This window comes from Peromyscus leucopus, chromosome 2 (assembly GCF_004664715.2).
Source record: "Peromyscus leucopus breed LL Stock chromosome 2, UCI_PerLeu_2.1, whole genome shotgun sequence".
Taxonomy (NCBI): Eukaryota; Metazoa; Chordata; class Mammalia; order Rodentia; family Cricetidae; genus Peromyscus; species Peromyscus leucopus.
The window spans coordinates 123,801,277-123,821,205 of record NC_051064.1 but is presented as its reverse complement, the minus strand read 5'-3'; the positions used below and the strand labels follow the sequence as shown (position 1 = coordinate 123,821,205).

The 19,929-nt window shown below is 54.5% G+C and overlaps 2 protein-coding genes across 2 annotated transcripts in view; both read left to right on the top strand.

Moving 5' to 3' along the window:
* Positions 1–16,822, top strand: part of LOC114681165 (bone morphogenetic protein 8A) — a 29,800-nt gene extending 12,978 nt beyond the window's left edge. Inside the window, exons 2-7 of the mRNA XM_037202916.1 lie at positions 4,911–5,100; positions 5,501–5,649; positions 12,475–12,669; positions 13,118–13,194; positions 13,585–13,695; positions 16,203–16,822. Of these exons, the coding sequence (XP_037058811.1) occupies positions 4,911–5,100; positions 5,501–5,649; positions 12,475–12,669; positions 13,118–13,194; positions 13,585–13,695; positions 16,203–16,352 (872 nt within the window). The 3' untranslated portion in view covers positions 16,353–16,822. The remainder of the gene's footprint in view (positions 1–4,910; positions 5,101–5,500; positions 5,650–12,474; positions 12,670–13,117; positions 13,195–13,584; positions 13,696–16,202) is intronic.
* Positions 6,467–8,270, top strand: LOC114681164 (succinyl-CoA:3-ketoacid coenzyme A transferase 2A, mitochondrial-like). Its single transcript, XM_028854497.2, has one exon. It carries the CDS (start codon positions 6,536–6,538, stop codon positions 8,096–8,098), a length of 1,563 nt encoding a protein of 520 aa, XP_028710330.1. The 5' UTR covers positions 6,467–6,535; the 3' UTR covers positions 8,099–8,270.
* Positions 16,823–19,929: the final 3,107 nt, after the last annotated feature.

Genomic DNA, 19,929 nt, shown 5'->3' with positions numbered 1-19,929 from the left:
GTGGATGCTAAAGTTATCACAAATTTAAGAAGAAACAAGTTATTCACATCCTGGAGCTGGAGAGAAGGCTCAGCAGTTAAGAGTACTTGCTGCTCTTCCAGAGGACTCAGGATTGATTCCCAGCACCTACATGGCAGCTCACAACCATCTGTAAATCCAATTCCAAGGGATCTGATGCTCTCTTCTGTCCTCCACAGGCACCAGGTACACATGTGGTGCATGGACATACAAGCAAGCAAAAAACAAACAAACAAAAAACCCACATACATTTAAAATAACAAGAAAAGCCTGAAAATACCTTCCCCGTATTACAAAAGGAAAAATGGTAACATCATAGATGAGGAACTCTGGCAGCCACCAAGGAATCAGTTACGGTCAAGGACACCATGTTGTCTAATCTGATGCCCTGAGGAAGGCATGGTCACTGGTGCCATTCCCCAAAGTGCATAATCATGGTTCTCACCAGAGCACAGGCAAGCTCAGATTGAGGCATGCCTCCAGCACCCTTCAAAGGTGCCAAGGTACTGAGAAATAAGGAAAGACTAGCAATTGTGACCGATCAGAGGAGCCCACAGAAAGAAGAGAAGGAAATGCAATGTGGATCCTGGACTACAGCCTGGAACAGAAGGCAGGCATTGGAGAGATAAGCCTGGTTCAGGTGCACTGGTGTTGACCTCATCTTCCTATGATAGTCTCGATGGGGTTCAGACAACATCAGTAGCAGAACTTACAGAAGGAATAAGAGATCTTTGCTGTTCTCATAACCTAAACAGTTAAATTTTTCAGAATAAAGTCAAGAACGTGAAGTGGCCCCACAATACTCCCTGCATTCTCCCCAATCCCACTTCTCCCACACCCCCAAGGACACACTGTAGTGCAGGCTGGCCCAGCTCACCCTATAACCCAGGCTAGCTTTGAACTCAGTAGCTTCTTTCCTCTGCCTCTAGACTGCTGTGACTATAGGAAAGTATACCATGCTTGTGGGTATGTATATCTAGATAGGTAGATAGATAGATACACACACACACACACACACACACACACACACACACACACACACACTGAGTGAATGATTGTAATTTTAAAATGTGATGAATAAATTAAGTAATCTTTGTAAATACTACCAGGGAAAACCAATGCAGAAACTGAATGATTATCTTGTGTAAGTATGTGTGTGCATATATGTGCACAATGTTTGTGTTGAAGCTCTCTGGGCAGAAGATGGTATCATATCTATCGGAGCTGGAGTTACAGGCGATTGTGAGCTGACAAGTGAGTGCCAGGAACTGAACCTGGGTCCTCTGCAAGAGCAGTCAATATGCTTAACCTCTGGGCCATTTTGCCAGCAAAATTGAAGGATTTTATGAAGCTGTCAGAACTGTGAGAAGAAAACACCCTGAACCTTCTCCCACATACCCCCAAGTGACATTCTGGGGACCCCCCCCCCTCCATTTATCCATTATTAACTGCACAGGGAGAGATACTTTACTCAGAGACCTCACTCCAAACATCACCACCTCTTCTGGAGTCGCCTCCAACAATTCCTGGCAAGGCATATCTCACATGGTCAGGATGCAGGACAGTGGCCAGGAAATGGGTAGTTTGTCCCCCAGTCTATCTGAATCTTCCAGGGACCGAGTTTTACCAGCATTACAGCCAGCAACAGGATTTTACTGGAAAAACCCAAGAAACCACCATGCCCTTTCTCAAATTTGCTCAGTGGACTCTACAAGCAGGGGCTTGTATGTATTTCCTCTGGTCACATGTCTTGCTTTCACTAATTCTAACTCATTGTGCACCACGGCTTTCATGAGCACATGGTGTCAGGCTGCTGTGATGGAAGGGACCCTGCTGAGAGCTAGGATTCCTGGGTTCTGCACCCACATGTATACGAAAGTCCCAGTGCTCCACAGTGCTCTTGTCCCAGCCGGAGCATGGTTGAGGGGCTGCCTCTTGGAGTCTCGGCATCTTTGGGAGATTCCAGAGCCTAACTTATGGGAAGGTGAGGGTTGGACATACATGGAAAGGGACATCTTTTCATGGTGCTCTTTTGACACCGTGTTGAAGCTTCTTGACATAGCAAGGACACAGATCCCAGGGAACTGCCAAAGGTCAGATGGGTGCAAAGGAGGCACCTTGAAACCTTCCGTGTGCCTTCGAGCTCACATTTTCATGACATGGTTTCTTGTTCATACTTTTGTTTAGAAAAATAAAATTGAGCGGGGAGTGGTGGCACACGCCTTTAATCCCAGCACTCAGGTGGCAGAGACAGGAGGATTTTTGTGAGCTCAAGGACGGCCAGGTCTACTACATAGCTAGTTCTGGGACAGCCAGGGCTGCATAGAGACCCTGTCTCAAAAAGAGAGGAGGAGGAGGAGCAGGAGGAGGAGAAGAAAGAGAAAAAGAGAAAGAGAAAACTGAATGTGTCGTCTCCTGCTCTTCTGTACCTCTGCCTTTCAGGCACACCCTTCTGATGGGGCTCTGTGAAGGCTATCACATTGATACATGGGGAAAGTGAGAAGTTAGAGCTCAGATGGCGATTGCTCATCCCTCAGCTCCTGCACTTCTGCAGCCCTGCATGGAAAGGGTCCCTGTGTGCTCACTTCACATAGACATGTTAAACTCATACAGGGGATGACCCTGGGAGCAGCCGCAGCAAACGAGCTACACTTTACAGTGCTGTTCTGTGACTAAAGCAGAGACAGCTGTTCAAGGAGTCCCATGGGGAGAACAAGGCCCCAGCAAATGCTCTGTGGTGCCCCCCAGCTTTCCAAACCCTAGTAAGCACAGAGGAGCTGCAGATCCACCATTCTGCAAAGAAACGGGGTGCTTCCCTTGAGCCAATTCCAGCAGTGTCTCTTTGTCTAAAAACTTCCCAGATCAGCCTGGTGGTGGTGGGCACGCCTTTAATCCCAGCACTGGGGAGGCAGAGGCAGGTGGATCTCTGTGAGTTTGAGGCCAGCTTGGTCTACAGAGTGAGTTCCAGGACAGCCAGGGCTGTTACACAGAGAAACCCTGTCTCAAAAAAAAAAAAAAAAAAAAAAAAAAAAAAAAAATCAAACCAAATAAACAGAAACATTCTCAGATCCACTGCTTGACTGGTACAACCAAGGCAGAGTTTTCTGTGCTGGAATCCCTGGCTCTTGATTTCACAAACCCATAGCACAGAAGTCTGGAAGTGACAGCCAGTTCAATCCAAGAGAATTTCAAGACACCCTGTGTAGGCCACACACGTCATTAAGGGAGGGTGACCACAGAGCTCTGGGTCAGTCCCCAGAGAAAGCTCCCAGGATGCACGTGTGCCCCACTTTGTTCTGAAAAAGGTGGGGAGGAGATGTGCCTGAGGGGCCCTATCTGACCACACCCTGTTCCAGGCAACAGCCTGGACCCACTTTATCCTGTACATCAGGGCCTGAGCACGGGCATGTGGCACAGGTGCCTGCATGCAGCTCCTGAACCCAAAGAAATTGTCACCAACATTGTGGGTGTGTAAGTAGCTAGGTATGGAGGAGGACACGTGAGGATAGGTGTTCACAGCAGGAAAAAAACTAGGCCAAGGTTCAGAACCCACCCTCAGTGAGGTCTGCCTACAAAAGGAGGGGCCAATGCCCTGTCACATTCTCTCTTGACTTTTGGGTGGGCATGTGCTGTGTCCCCATCATCTTTAGATGCTGCGGGACACTGTCCATTCCTTTCTCTCCCTTTCCACCTGCTTCTCCCCAGATGTGCCTGTTCCTTGGCTCTGCCCAGCACATCTGTATTCCATCCATCACTAGACCAGGACTCTAGGGAGAGGACAGGAAGTACTCCTCACATCCACTCATCCTGGTGCTTTTTAAAACCTGGCTTGTGGTCACTGAGCCCAGAGCCACAGAGAGGATTTTTTTTTTTAAAGACTAAAACATATAATTAAAATCTCTGTTGGGTTTTGGGGACAGTGCTGGGCGGCTCCCCACCCCTTCTTTCCGGAAACACAGATTTTTGGCATTTGAAAGTGACAAGCAGCTGAAGTGAGGCTACCCTAAATATACCATCCTGAGCACATCTGTGCAGCTGGGGCACATATCTTATTCTAAACCCTTGGCCTTTACCATGGGGAGCAAGGTCAGCTTCTAGCCGGAGCTCGTCCTCAGCTGTCAGCCTAGACTGCCATCACCTTCACCTCCAGCGGGTCCTGGAGGGAACCTCTCAGACCACACGACTCCCACTGGCACAGCCTTGCTCGCAGACCTGGATTCCAGCCAAACCTACTGCAACGCCAACAGCCATGGTCCACAGACAACTCCCCGCTGTCTAGAGCATGCTTGGCCACCGCCAAGACACCTTCTTGTCCATCACTTCAGATGTCACCATCTCCTCTTGCAGTCTGCCTGTCTCCTTCCCTTGATCCCCTGCTTGATGGCACTGGGTGTCCCTCCATTTCCTAAGGTCCTTCAGCGGCCGACTTTGTAATGTGGCCTGCACTCTGCACATCCCTCTCCCAGGACACAGAGGGAAATTCAAACAGAACTGACAGCTCAGCTCAGCTGTCACATCTGAGCTCCCCCACGCCACCCTCTCATCAAGGGCAGGCTCTGGGTGTCCTCTGTCCCACTGAAATTCAGCCAATGATGTCCCTGTAGACAGGCTTTTACCCTGGAACTGTGATAGTGTTCTGCCTTGGGACCAATGTCCATCTTGCCATTGGCTCAGGAGCTCTGAGAGAAGACATTTTGATTCACTGATGGGACCTGCTGAGCTCTTGCTGAGTTTCCCACTACACTGCCTCCTGGGGCCTGGTGTGCTCCCAGAGCAGACCACAGCCTGTGTGGAGAGCAGGAGCTGACCCCACTCAGGCTGCCTGGGGTCCTACTCTGAGCACAAGCCATCCTGACTCCCGGTGATGACCTCACTCCCATTTTGTCTTCCAGTGGAGCGAGACCGTACCCTGGACTACCAGGAGCCACACTGGAAGGAATTCCTCTTTGACCTAACCCAAATCCCTGCTGGGGAGGCTGTCACAGCGGCTGAGTTCCGGATATATAAAGAACCCAGCACCCACCCACTCAACACAACTCTCCATGTCAGCATGTTCGAGGTGGTCCAGGAGCACTCCAACAGGTACCTTCGCTCTGCCCAGATGCCCACCTCGCCTCATGGTCTCATGGTCTAGGCTCTGGCGGGTCTGTCCAGAGGGGGCATTTCCAAGAAAGGAAAAGGGCGCCTCCTAGAGAGGTGCCAGGAAGTGAGAAAAGGACTTGGCCTGGAACTCCCTGCCCTGCCACTGTGACTGTGGAGCCCTCAATAGGCCACCGTACTGAGCCACTGAGCCAGTGTCCCATCAGTGGCACACGGACACAGTAAAATGCCAGGGGTTGGTTATCAGTGGACTGTGGTACCAAAGGAGGCCAGTCCAGAGCCAAGCAGGGAAGCAGCTCTGAAAGAGGACCCCAGGCAGGCACAAGACACAGGCAGCCACGCCAACCTCAGCCCTTGGTTAATTCTTCTTTCATGTCCACAGGGAGTCTGACTTGTTCTTTTTGGATCTTCAGACGCTTCGATCTGGGGACGAAGGCTGGCTGGTGCTGGACATCACAGCAGCCAGTGACCGATGGTTGCTGAACCATAACAAGGACCTGGGACTCCGCCTCTATGTGGAAACTGAGGATGGTGAGGCTCCGGGGCTTAGCAGGAAGCTGCCCCAGGGGCGGGGGGAGGAGGTTCCAGCAGAGGCTGCCAGCCTAGTACACGGAGCCCTCTCACTGGACCATGCTTGGCCAACTTGAGGACTCAGTGGGTAGAGTGGCGAGGTCCTGGACAGGGGGAGGCCCCAGGCTCCTGCCTCCAGTCTGAGAGATTCTGCAGTAGGAAGGGGGGGTGGGGGATCTGTACCCCAGGTTCTGAGTGCAGAGGTCTGGGCTGTCCCTGCTCCGCGGTGTTGGAACTCAGCACCTGAGCCTCAGTCTCGTGTCTACACAGGTTAATTTCACTGCTTCACTCGCAGGGTTTTCCCGGGACTTTCCTTCTGTCAGCAGTGAGGACAGAAAGGACAGCAGGACAGCAGGACAGGAGACTGGCCGGTCCCACGTCCAACAAAAGGCAGGAGGGAAAACTGGAAGGAGAGCGCAGAGAGGTGGCAGGGATCACTCTGAGTTAGGGAAAACTGGCAAAGTGCTTGGAGAGTTTAGAGCGGTTTAAAGCAGTGGGTGACAGATGTGACTGTGGTTTTAAAAGACCAGGCTAACTTCAGCCCCTCCAGTAGGGGATCCTAACCACGCCCCCAGGTGAGTTCTTCTGGGTACCATGGGGCCCCAGAACTCACTGCCAGTTGTCAGCAGCATTTGCAAGGGTTTCCAGTGTCTGTCCAAGATCTTGCCAGACAGGCCGGAGGCAGGGATGGCCAAGGGTGTCCTCAGCCAGTGAGACCCATGGCGATCCCAGTCGGTGTCCTCCCTGCTCTATGACGCAGCGCAGAGGCGGCGTGGGGCAGGCTCACAGGGTGCATCTGGCCTTTCCCTCTCTGTCCCGGTCCTGGGAACCGCGTGGCCCGTGGACCATGGCGGCGCTGAGGCTTCTGGCGTGGGCGCTCCCGCGCGGGGTCTCCGCCCGCCGCCTACAGCCCGCGCTGTCCCACCGCCTTGTCCTCCGCTTTGCTAGCGACCGCTGCGGGCGGGTCCGCTTCTACAAGGACCCGGTGAAGGCGTTGGAGGGCGTCAAGGACGGCTCGACCGTCATGCTCGGGGGCTTCGGGCTCTGCGGCATCCCCGAGAACCTGATCGGCGCACTCAAGACCAAGGGCGTGAAGGACCTGAAGATCATCAGCAGCAACGTGGGCGTGGATGACTTCGGCCTGGGCATCCTGCTGGCCTCCAAGCAGGTCAGGCGCGTGGTGTGCTCGTACCTGGGGGAGAACGCTCTGTGCGAGCAGCTGTACCTGTCGGGCCAGGTGGACCTGGAGATGACGCCTCAGGGCACCCTGGCCGAGCGCATCCGCGCAGGTGGCGCCGGCGTGCCCGCCTTCTACACACCTACCGGCTACGGCACGCTGGTGCAGGAAGGGGGCGCCCCCATCCGGTACTCGCCCGACGGCCACCTGGTCACCCTGAGCCAGCCGCGGGAGGTGCGCGAGTTCAAAGGCCGCCACTACCTGCTGGAGCACGCCATCCGCGCCGACTTCGCCCTGGTCAAGGGCTGGAAGGCCGACCGCTCGGGCAACGTGATCTTCCGGGGCAGCGCGCGCAACTTCAACGTGCCCATGTGCAAGGCCGCGGACGTCGCGGTGGTGGAGGTGGAGGAGATCGTGGACGTGGGCTCTTTCGCCCCGGAGGACATCCACATCCCCAACATCTACGTGGACCGAGTGATCAAGGGGCCGAAGTACGAGAAGCGCATCGAGCGCCTGACCACGTGCGACAGCCCGCCCTCGACCATGAACAAGAAACAGGCCGAAGCCAGGACACGCATCATCAAGCGCGCGGCTCTCGAGTTCGAGGACGGCATGTATGCCAATCTGGGCATCGGGATCCCTGTCCTGGCCAGCAACTTCATCAGCCCCAAGATGACGGTCTACCTGCACAGTGAAAATGGGATCCTGGGCTTGGGCCCGTTCCCCTCGAAAAAAGACGTGGATCCCGACATCATTAACGCGGGCAAGCAGACAGTGACCGTGATTCCCGGGGGCTGTTTCTTCGCCAGCGATGACTCTTTTGCCATGATCCGCGGGGGACACATCCAACTGACCATGCTCGGTGCCATGCAGGTTTCCAAATACGGCGACCTGGCCAACTGGATGGTGCCAGGCAAGAAGGTGAAGGGCATGGGCGGGGCCATGGACTTGGTGTCCAGTGACAAGACCAAAGTGGTGGTCACCATGGAGCACTGCACCAAGACAAAGCAGCCCAAAATCATGGAGAAATGCACCATGCCGCTGACCGGCAAGCGCTGCGTGGACCTCATCATCACTGAGAAGGCTGTGTTTACTGTGGACCGGAAAAAGGGGCTGACGCTGACGGAGCTGTGGGAGGGCTCGTCCGTGGACGACGTCAAGGCCACCACAGCCTGCCCCTTTAGGGTGTCCCCCAACCTCAAGCCCATGGAGCAGATCAAACCTGATGCTTGAGGAGCCCTGACCGCCCCCACCCCTCTCCAGGGCTGATTTGCGAAGGAGTTAGCGACCACAGGGGACATGCTGAGCAGCACCTGGCCAGTGTGCCACCGGCTTCTCGGGCTTCCTGATGCCAGATGGTATCTTCTCAAGAGCCGAGTGATTTTAATTAAAATTCCTAAGCTGAGCCTGTGTGTCCTGTGCCTAACTAAAGCCCTCCGCTACAACCATGGAGAAGACTGGTCCCTGTCCCTCACTTTCTGTGACCGTCACATACAAGGCTCCATCCAGAGTGTCCCCTGACAGTCTCAACACCAATGCTGCTCCTCATAACTGAATCATGAAACCTAGAGAAAAGCATAAAGGCGGGAGGAAATCCAGAGTTCACCCGGTGACACTTTACCGCTGCGGCGGAACGCAGATCTGCCGCTCTGTGAGCAGGACCAACACTCTGGCTTCTCTTCCTGGGCCTTGGTTCTGCTCCTAATCTTGTTTCCCTGAATCTGTCCGCTCCCGACTTCCTCCTGGGAGCTGCTTAGGTGTCCACAGAAGAGAGGCAAGGCCTGTTTCCCGTGGGATGAAACTGAGGGAAGACGGTTGGTGCTGGTATTTGACCTGAAAAACCACTGTACATAAACAGTCCCAGTGTGTGTCTGAAGAGGCCTGGTCTTAGCACAAGTGGAGTCTAGAATGTAATCAGTGTCACGGATGAGTTCTTACCTAGTAAACTGCAGCGTCTCCTGGTGCCCATACCACACTGACATTCTGTTCCAGAAGTCCAGCAGGCCTCCCCTCCTAACCCCAATGTGGCAGCTCTGGGGTCTCTCCTTCTGAATTTGTAATCTCACAAGGGAAGTGAAGAGAGTTATAGAGGGTGTGTGTGTGTGTGTGTGTGTGTGTGTGTGTGCGTGCGTGCGTGCGTGCGTGCGTGCGTGCGTGCGCGCACGCCCTGAGATAGCATGCCTCCAGACATGCTTTTCTGTCCAGAGCTGGGAAGCCTGGTGGCCTTCTCCCCGAGGGGTCCTAGCTGGTGATGGGGTCAAGGAGCAGAGCTGTAGGGAAGGTGCGCTCTGCTTTGGGCAGTGAGCAGCTTCTCCAGGCCTATCGGATCCAGAACTCGGAGAAGAGCAGCGTCCGTCCCTCTGGGCTTCCGCTCCAGCTCACTCGGTCTCTGCCTTGTGCTGGGCAGGGTGGGATTTGCTTGACTCTGCAGCTGCTTGCTCCAGGCCTTGAACAGCTGATGCCGTCTCTGGTCTTAGTTTGTGTGCCTGTAAAATGGGAACCTTGACTTAGCTGCATCCATGGGTTCTGGTCCAGCTCCCCGTGCCTTGAGAGCCTCCAGAGGCCTCTAGCACACTTGCAGGCTAGCTTTGAGGAGTTCAGTCAAGGCCTGCTCTGTCCAGCCGAGCCTGGAAGACCAGCGACATCAAGGGAAAACCAGTGTGCCTGAGCCTGGAACACTGACGGCCTCTGGGTTCCAAAGAAGCCGGGCACTGGGACTCCACGGTAAGTGGCAGGGACACAGGGCCTGTCCTGGTCCCAGCCCGCCCCTTGTGTCATTCATAGGGCCTGACACTGCGGCTCTCACCACCCTTCCTGCTCACAGCTGCTCCATCCTCCCGTGCATGGCCCTGGGGCCTTCCCTGTCTTTCCCTCTGTGCCTGAGGATCTGCCTCCTCACAGCGCCTGCTTCCCAACGTCTTCATTCTGGGCCCCATCCTTCCTGCCTGCCCTCATCTGAGTCTCTTCTCAGGGCCAGCCTGCAGCCCCACAGCTCTGAGCCTCGGTCCTGGGATGGGGTCTCAGGAGCCTAGCACATTTGTTAGTGGCAGGTGAAGTCAGGTCAAAGGCTGTAATGAGGAGTTTTCTTTCAAGTGCCTGGTGGACATCTGTGGGAGTCCAGCTGCTTGAAGGGCTGACCTTTGAGTGGACTGTCCACCACGGGCAGACAGTGGCCTTGACTCCATGTGTAATAAGGGCCTGGTAAGAGTGCAAGCGGAGCAAACAGACCTGAGTGTGCACGTGAGTGTGTTCTGTTTCGTTACAGTTTTGTGTGGGGATTATATCTAAGGCTCCGGCTTACTAGACAGGCGCTCTGCTACTGAGCTGTGGCCTCACCTCAGCCCTTTGGGTTCTTTTACATTTCTTTCATCAGTGGGTGGAACCTGGGACAAGGAGCCATACTAGTGTCCGAGCCACATTAGTGTCTGAGGTTTTATATATGCACATAATGCATGTACATGTGTGCACACATCGGTGCTTGTAACATGTCAGCTGAACATCAGCGCTGTGTGTAATGATCTATAACGTGAGCGTTGTTGGGCTTTGGTGTAAGGAATCTCACACAGACACAAAGGGAAAGGGTTCTGAGTCCTGTCCTGACTCCAGAAAGGAACCTGACTGCCTGGTGGGAGGTGAGCCCTCCCAAAGCCAGCTGCTGCGTGTGCCTGGTTATTGTGGAGAACTATTCTAACAATGGGGAAGGTTTGCAGTGCTAAGGACTGCTACCACTTAAACCAACAGAACGGAAGAAGCCCAGATATGAAATGGGAGCTCTGGAGCTCTGGAATTAATGGTTACTCTTCCTTCTTGAACGTTTTTTACCCCTTTGTGGTTATTATACTGTTTACCCATTTTTATTTGGTTTGATTTGGTTTGTATTTTTAATTTTTAGTTGTTTGTAAGGTTGGTTGATTTTTTTTTTCCTTTGAGATAGCCTTGGTGGGTCTGGAACTTACCTATGTAGACCAGGCTAGCCTCAAATTCATAGAAATCTGCCTGCTTCTGCTTCCCGAGTGCTGGAATCAAATGCATATACCACCCTGCTGAACCTTATTTGTTTTTTGAAACAGGCTTTTATATGACAGCCTTTGACTGACCTCCAACTCAATATGTAGAGTGGAATGACCTTGAATTCCTCATCCGCCTGATCTCTGCCTGAATGCCGGGTTGCAGGAGTGTGCCACCACACCAGCTTAACACACTACTTGTGTAGTAGAAAGGACAGGGCGGGACTGAAGAGTTGGCTCAGGGGTTAAGAGCACTTGTTGCTGTTCCAGAGGACCTGGGTTCAATTCCCAGTACCCACATGATGGCCCACAACCATCTGTAACTCAAGTCACAGGGGGATCTAATCCCCTGCATGCATGTGGTTCACAGACATACATGTAGGCAAAACAACCATACACATAAAATAAAAAAGAAAGGGCAGGGGCCACTGACGGGGCCACTGACGGGGCCACCAGCAAAGCCGGAGCTGGTGGAGGAGGCTCTGCTCTCCCGGGTTGACTGTGCTGTAGAGGAATCTGCAGTCCTTAATGGATCAGGGGATCCCCCACCCCTTATAGGGTCCTGTAGCTGGAGTTTTCTCTAGTTCTGCCTGGCCCCCAGTCAGGACAAATCTCTCTCACCTGCCAGTCCTACAGCTGCTCAGACCCAACCAAGTAAGCGCACAGAGACTTATATTGCTTACAAACTGTATGGCCGTGGCAGGCTTCTTGTTATCTAGTTCTTATATCTTAAATCAACCCATATCTATTAGTCTATATGTTGCCACGTGGCTCGTGGCTTACCGGTACCTTACAACTCGCTTTTCATGGTGGCGGCTGGCAGCATCTCTCTGTCTCATCCTTCCACTTCCCAGGATTCTCCTCTCTGCCTGTTCCGTCTATACTTCCTGCCTGGCTACTGGTCAATCAGCATTTTATTTACACAGAGTGTTATCCACAGAAGGCTCCACTCTTCCTGTGGACAAGCTCCGGGCTGTCTCCCGGAAGCCCTTCCTTTCTTTAAAGCCATAGCTGCCCTGGTGAACACACACCCGGCACTGGAATGAGCCTGATGTGAACTGAACCCTGGACTTTGTTCTGACCTCTGACCCTGCTCAGCCTGAGGCCTTGGTAGTGGGCATCAGTGGGCATCAGGGCAGTGAATGCCCTGCCCATGGATATTCAAGCTCGTCGTGCTGGGAGAGTAAGCCCCAGCGATGTCCTTGCAGAGGCTGCCATGAGCTGGTGTGGCATGAACCACACACTCGAGTCCCCAGAAAGTGCAGGATGAAGATGGGACCTGGGTGTTAGATCACCGGACTAAGGAAGTCTGGGTCCTGAGCATCCCCAGCAATGGACTCTAAGTGACTGTGACTTGGGTTATAGCGAGGACCGACTGAGGACATTAATGGGGGAAATCCTGACACCTGTCAAATGTTTCCGTCTGTCAGGTTCTCCCCAGCAGGAATGCCTGTGGCTACTGAGGTCCCTGTCCCTGTCCCCTCAGACCTGCTGGCCAGAGTGCTTGGGTTGGTCCCCAGATGAGGAAACTGAGGGTCACAGGTGCCACACCACCCCCACAAGTCAGTCAGTCTGTCTAGTGTTTCTGTCTCTGTCTCCCAGGGCACAGCATAGATCCTGGCCTGGCCGGTCTGCTGGGACAACAAGCTCCACAATCCAGACAGCCTTTCCTGGTCACCTTCTTCAGGGCCAGCCCGAGTCCTGTGCGGGCCCCGCGGGCAGCGAGGCCACTGAAGAGGAGGCAGCCAAAGAAAACGAACGAGCTTCCACATCCCAACAAACTCCCGGGGATCTTTGGTGAGGGTGGGGTTGAGCCTCCCTCATCTGAGGAAAGTGGTGGCCTGCCAATGAAGCTCATTGGTGTGCCCGTCAGGGAGGGTGGGCTGTGCCCGTCAGGGAGGGTGGGCTGTGCCTGTCAGTCAGGGAGGGTGGGCTGTGCCATCAGGGAGGGTGGGCTGTGCCTGCAGGGAGGGTGGGCTGCAATCAAGAGTCTGCAGAGGAAAGCAGAAGCCGAGTGTGCCCAGAGCACAGCCACACCCTGTGGTGACGGGGAGCCACCGAGGACTGTGGAGCTGGGTCATGGCGTGAGCAGGGATCCAGAAGTGGAACTTGTGATCCCAATGGTTCAGTTTCCTGTTGTCCTTCATTTGTAAATGTGTCTGCCATGCCCCCCCCCCACGGGAGTACCATGGCAACTCCGTAGAGCAGGACCCCTGAGGAGACCTTGCACCTTTCTGTCCTGCAGATGGTCATGGCGCCCGAGGCAGAGATGTTTGCCGCAGGCACGAGCTCTACGTCAGCTTCCGGGACCTCGGCTGGCTGGTAATTTCTGCCTCTCCTCTCTGAATGCCACCTGCAGAGCCTGGGGTCTCCAGGGTGGAGGTGGAGCTACTACTGTGCCTTTAGTTGTGCATAAAAGCCGTGAAAACGGAGGCAACCTGAGCCCTCTGCCCAGTAAACTGTCAGCACAACAGGGAAACTGAGGCAGGGCCTTTGGGCTCTTCCTGCCACAGCTGCTGCAGGAGGCATGGGGGCAGCTGTGGAGGAGACAGCAGAGGAGGGTGAGGTGTGGAGGACAGAGCTGGGGTCCAGCCCTGCCTGCTGAGGGTCACTGAGGGGATGAGGGTTCACAGGCTCAGGTCATCCTGTGACAGGACCTATGATGATGGTCAATGGAAGGACACTGATGTGACTCACCTTTCCCACCCACAGGACTGGGTCATCGCCCCCCAGGGCTACTCAGCCTATTACTGCGAGGGGGAGTGTGCCTTCCCACTGGACTCCTGTATGAATGCCACCAACCATGCCATCTTACAGTCCTTGGTGAGTACCACAGTGGCCAGCTGGGACCCAGGGGGGCAGGGGCAGGGTGGGCCAGGGCAGGTGGTGGTAAGAATGGCAGCAAAGAGGGACTTTCTACAGACTCAGCTACAGAGTTTGATTCTGGAACCTCAGTAAGAGTTGATGTTCACGTGAGCATCTGTGGGCAGACACTTGAGCATACATGCACTGCACATGCCCAAGTGGGAGCCTGTGAACCTGTGTGGGGCCCACATTGACCTACCACAGACTCTGTGGTCACGCTGGGGTAAAGCAAGAAATCCACAGGAGTCTGCTTAAGGAGTATTAGGGAATTTATTAGGATATAAATTGAGGAAATACACTCACGAATACAGAACCGAGTAGACAGCTGAAGTCATCCTCTGATCTGACCAGGAGTGAATCTACCCAGCCGTTCCATCACACCAGGAAGCAGGAAGCAGGGAGACGGGCCCTCGTGACCCCCTCTCCCTTTTCTTTTAAGAGGTCACATACAAAGGCAAGAAGCACACCTCTTCAGGCCAGATAGCCCAAGGTCATGGGCGGAGCAAATACCACTACACTGGGCACACATACAAGAGATGGGCACCCATGGCACCTGCGTCACCTCAGTGCACAGGTCCCCAGTGGACAGGGTGGTGTACCCTCTCTGGTGTGCTCATCCATCCTGCCTCACCCGTGGATCTCCCCTTGGGCTCTCTGCTCTTCTGGACCTTGGCTCATTCCTGATGCCTTTCCCTCATATATCCAGGCTGGAGTCAGGCTCAGTATGTAACCAAGGATGACTATGAACTTCTGCTGCCCCCGCCTCCAGTCCCGGGTGCCGGGATTATATGTGTGCAGTGTTATGCCTAGTTTATATGATGAGGGTCAAATCCACGGCTTCCTGCATGCTAAACAGGCACACAGCCAACTGAGATCTGTCCAGAGCCCTGCCCCTGCCCGCTGGTTGTTGACCCCATTTCTTTCCTGACTCTTCCTCCAGCGGGTGGCACTGGTAGCCTTAGATTCTGGGCCATCCTCAGCGGTGGGAGCACGTTCTAGCAGGACAACACGGCAGCCTGTATTGACAGGCGTTTGTCCTTGCTGACTCTGATGTCAAGACCTTCTTCTGGAATGGTTCCCTTGGAATCCTGGTGTCCCACGGTTTTGTGTTTATCTAGGAAGAGACTAGGCCAAGGGATGCCCTGGAGTGAGCATGGCGGATTAAAGAGAGCTGTTTGAGCTGACCCTGAGGCATCCTTTCACCATGGCCACCGCATTTGCTGGGGCCTGAGAGGAGCCGCCCAGGGTGACAGTGAGACATGCAGTCAGTAGTGCCCTGGTGGGCCGGGGAGCCCTGCTCCTCCCAGGCCTTGTTTCCTCCCCCACTTTGCTCTGGCCTCTGTTTCCCCCATTGACAATGGCTTGGCGACTAAGTGTTCATGGCCTGCCCAGTGGCAGACAGGACAATCTCTGTCCCCTGGGGAGGCTGGAGTGAGAACACAAGCAAAGCCACAGGGAGCGAGAGGGGGACCACGGGTTCCAGGTTAACGGGGCTCATTGCTGGCAGAGAGAACCTAGTGTGGGCTTCCGCATCAGGAGCATCCGGGGCAGCAACAGAAAGAGGCAAGTCAAGCCCGGCTGTGTGGTGGTGTAATCCCAGGACTCAGGAGGCAGAGGCAGGTGGATCTCTGTGAGTTCGAGGCCAATCAGGTCTACATAGCAAGTTCCAGGACAGCCAGCACTACACAGTAAGACCCTGTCTCAAAAAAGAAAAAAGAGAGAGAGAGAGAGAGAGAGAGAGAGAGAGAGAGAGAGAGAGAGAGAGAGAGATGGCTATATGGATGAATACCTGTCTCAAAGCTAGCCAGGCACCATCAGCCAGCCAATGGGAACCCCATGCAGGCTCTATGTATCACCTACAAAGACAGCCTTGCCTCAGAAGTTCTGAGGCTGGGTCACATCAAATGGGACAGAATTCTAGAACTTATGCATTGGTCCCATGAGAGTTTCTAACTCAGTTTGCAGAGTCTCTCTCTCTCTCTCTCTCTCTCTCTCTCTCTCTCTCTCTCTCTCTCTCTCACACACACACACACACACACACACACACACACACACACACACACAGCTCTACATCTGTTGGGGATGTAGTAAAGTGCAGAGAAGCTGTGAGGCAGTGAGGTTCCAGAAGAGGCACCTCAGAGGGCACACACCCCTGGGTACCCAGTGCTGGGGACAAGCCAAGTTGTCTTCTGTGTCTGGGCAGAAGCGAATGTGACCGTGGGCCAGGGGCTGAGAGTGCCGATGGGTTTGTGAATCAGTCCCTCCAAGCCAGGTGCCTGGGCTGTGCTCTGAGGTCAGTGGGCAGGGCACACGCACAGGGAAGGGGCTGCTCTAGCCGAAGGTGGAGAAGGACCTTTGCCTGGTCAGAGGGGCTGAGACCTGGAAAGGAAGCAAGGGGGAGCGGGGCTTTGCTGGGCAGGCCTTTATGCTCTTGCCTGCGTCCCCTCTCCCTCCCTCCCTGTCAGGTGCACCTGATGAAGCCAGACATCGTCCCCAAGGCGTGCTGCGCGCCCACCAAACTGAGTGCCACCTCTGTGCTCTACTACGACAGCAGCAACAACGTCATCCTGCGCAAGCACCGCAACATGGTGGTCAAGGCCTGTGGCTGCCACTGAGACCCAGCTCAGGCGCCTGCTTCTGCTACCTTACCCGGCTGGTGTGGTCAGGCCCCTTTCCAGAGGCAGGAAACTCTCTTATGCTATCATAGCTCAGACAGGGGCAGCAGGAGGCCCTTACTTCCCCTGGCCACTTCCTGCTAAAATTTTGGTCCTTTCCCAGCTCCTCTATCCCCGTCTTGGGGTTTGTGGCCTATGGCCCTCCCTCTCCCGGTCCCCCTACCCCAAGCACAGACTGAATGCACACGGCATCCCAGAGCTGTGCCGACTGAGGATCTGGGGTCAGCACTGAAGACCTACGTGAGAGGAAGACTGTTCCTCGACCATCCCCAGCCCAGAATGGCCGATTCCGGATGGTCTGAGGTGGCCCTGGAGTCTGAAACTGGCTGATCTGGGCTCCGCACCATTCCCTGTGGCAGTGGGGGCGTGTCTGGGTATAACAGAAGCACACTTAGACCAAGGCCTAGCTCTGCTTCCAGAGTTAGCTTGTTAGAAAAAGAGTAGGCAGAGGCAGGCGTGGTAACGCAGGCCATTAATGCCAGCTCTGGAGAGACAGGGAGGACCTCTGTGAGTTCAAGGCCACACAGGGAGACCCTTTCTGAAAAAGAAAAAAGGAACCATCTGGCTGGGCTTCATGGCTTTCAGTAAAAGTGAGAGGGACATTTCATGACACGTGTCCTGGGCCTGCCCTTCTGCCTAGAAGCAAAGGACCCTGGGAACTTGCAGTTCCCTCTCCTACCGCTGCCATGCTGACCAGTTTGGGGATTTGGGCACCGTGACAAAGTTTGTAAACTCTGAACACAGCTGAAGTGGCTGCCCCAGGCTGGCTCACAGTCCATGCCCCTGCTTCTTCTCCTAGCTGATGGCCTGCGTCAGTGATCTCCCTCCCAGCGTCTCGCGCTGCCCCTGGACAGCCCCCCCACATCCTCAGCACAGACCTGCAGATGGCCACCAGCAGCTCCTGAGAGGAAAGGACTTGGCTTTCCTTTTCCTCCAGGAAGACCCGTCCATTCCACCCAGGGCACAGTAACTAGACAGCCCTCCAGCCAGGCGTGGGGCAAAGGGGAGGCGTGTCAGCCTTTGCTTGTGTCTGGGAACTAAGAACAGGTTGGTCACCAAGCTGGCGTCACCCTGGGGGCCCAGCAGCCCCATCCTGTTTCTGGGACCTGTGAGTCAAAGAAAAGGCCCTGTCCCAGGGGACTGACAGGTGGTAATTAGGCAGAGTTGGGTGGGGAGGCTCAGAAACCACTGCTGCCCCTGGAGCAGCCGCTGGGAGCTGGAGTGTTTATTTGATTTCTGACTTGCTAAAGCCTGTAATTTACCTGCGGGAACAGAGGCCAGCTGCCCAAACTGTGTCATTAAGAGCAGGTCCTGGGCCCATCCCCATCTAGAGACACACCCAGCGGAGGTGGACCCACCCAGGTGCCCAGGGATGCACTCCGTGGAGTTCACACTGCACCCCTGAACGGGCCTCCCTCCCGGAGGGTGGGACCAGCGGCCAGAAGGAGGCTGGAGGGATGAGACTGGGGCCATGCTGCGGGACAGCAGCCTCTCCCTCCCCTTCGACCTGGGAGGGTGTCCTGTGTGACACCCAGGCCAGAGGAGGGGACCCTTCCATGTATACAAAGAATGAGCCCAGAAGATGTGCAAGATGGTAACTTCCCCAAGAGCTTCAACTGGCTGATCTTCCAGAGGATTCAATTCCCAGCACCCACAGGGCAGCTTACAGTGGTCTGTAACTCCAGTTTCAGAGGATCCAATGCCCTCTTCTGACTTCCAATGGCTCCTGCACACATGTGGTGCACAGACATACATGCAGGCCAAACACTCATGTACATAAGAATAAAAGTAAATAAATCTTTAAAAAACAAAACAAAAAAATAAATAAAATAAAAGCTTCGGGGCTTCGAACAAAGGCTGGCTGGGATTGCACAAGGCCTTAGCCTGAATGTCAGGACACTGACTTGCTTAGTGTCTGGACAAACGACCTTTCTTACCCAAGCTTAAATCTCCCATCTGTAACGCGAAGCTGGCTTTCTGTTATTGTAACAAAATGCCGGAGACAATCAGTTTGAAGCAGGAAAAGGTTTCTCTTGACTCACAGCTTCAGCGGTCTGTGGTTAGCTGGCCCCACCGCTTTTGGCTGGTGGGGAGGCCACAAACTGTGGCAAAGAGCAGGGCGGGACGAAGCCACTCATCTCATGGTGGACAGGAAGCTGAAGAAAGGAAAACGTAGATTGAGTCCCAGACGCTCCTACAATGACACATGCCCCGTGACCAGAAAAACCTCCTCCTTAGACACAGCTGCCTCCAGCTCCTGAGCCTGGGACTAAGCCTCGGGTCCCCAGGCTGTTGGGGATATCCCAGATCTAAATTGGAGCAGTTTTTTTTTGTTTTTGTTTTTTTCATTCCATGGGTTCTTCCCGCCAGGGGACCTGTCTGCTTCCTTGGCCATTTCCTCTCAAAGGCTTGGCCATGGGTCTCACAACCTTATCCGGCAAACCTCCCTGCACCGAGTAGGAGGTAGAGCCATCAATGTTTAGCTCGTCAGTACCAGCATTAGCCTGGCTTGGTCAGGAGCACCCGTGTTTGTGAAATGAATGGAAGATGCCACCTCTCTACTGTCACAATGCAGAGCAGGAGCATGGGGCCACTGTGTGACTTCGTCCCACAGCAAAGTAAACCGCCTGGCGATCACAGCCTCTCAGTGCCCCGACAGCTGACACCATCAGCCAACCAGGCAGTCGTGGATGGCACCAAATGGAAAGAACTTAGAGAAGAGAGAGACAAAGCACCTGGGACATCAGCATTGTCACCAAGACCATCTGGTTTAATGGTGATCTCTGACCACCCAGGTCACACGTTAGAAGCAAAATAGACCTTCACTGAAGGCCCCTAGGGGCAAAAATAAGACAACACCACAGGACACAAAAGCAGGGCCACCTGTGTGGGGGACAGACCCTCATGACATCGTCACGGCTGCAGCCCAGCACATCTGGATGCCGGCTGGGTACAGTGCTGTGCCCGTGTCCAGATGCAGAAAAGTAGGAGGTGCACTGTGGAGAAACCCCCTACAGTTTCCAGGAGAGGCAGAGGGCTCAGGTTTGGAGTGGAGCAGAACAGAGCTGCCATCAAGCCTTGGCCCTGGCTCTGTGACAATGACCCCTGCCCAGGCCTCAGTGCTAACCCAGGCCCTTTGGGTGCTGGGTTAGACCTGCCCTTGTGAGCCCCCTCACCCAAGGCTCAGATGTGCTCAGAGCCCTCAGCACCGGCCACTTGCGGAGGTGTGTGTAGTCTCTCTCTCTTTCTCTCTCTCTCTCTCTCTCTCTCTCTCTCTCTCTCTCTCTCTCTCTCTCTCTCCTCCCTCTCTCCCTCCCTCCCTCCTTACTCTCTCACTCGGTTTTTTGAGACAGGGTTTCTCTGTGTAGCCCTGGCTGTTCTGGAACTCACTCTGTAACCCAGGCTGATCTCAAACTCACAGAGATCTGCCTGCCTCTGCCTCCTGGATTAAAGGTGTGTGCCAGGGGGGGTGGCGCACGCTTCCGCACTGGGCGAGCAGGTGATCTCTGTGTTCGGC

Excerpts from the sequence above, each read along its gene's own strand:
- LOC114681164 (XM_028854497.2), top strand. The coding sequence starts at position 6,536 with ATGGCGGCGCTGAGGCTTCTGGCGTGGGCGCTCCCGCGCGGGGTCTCC.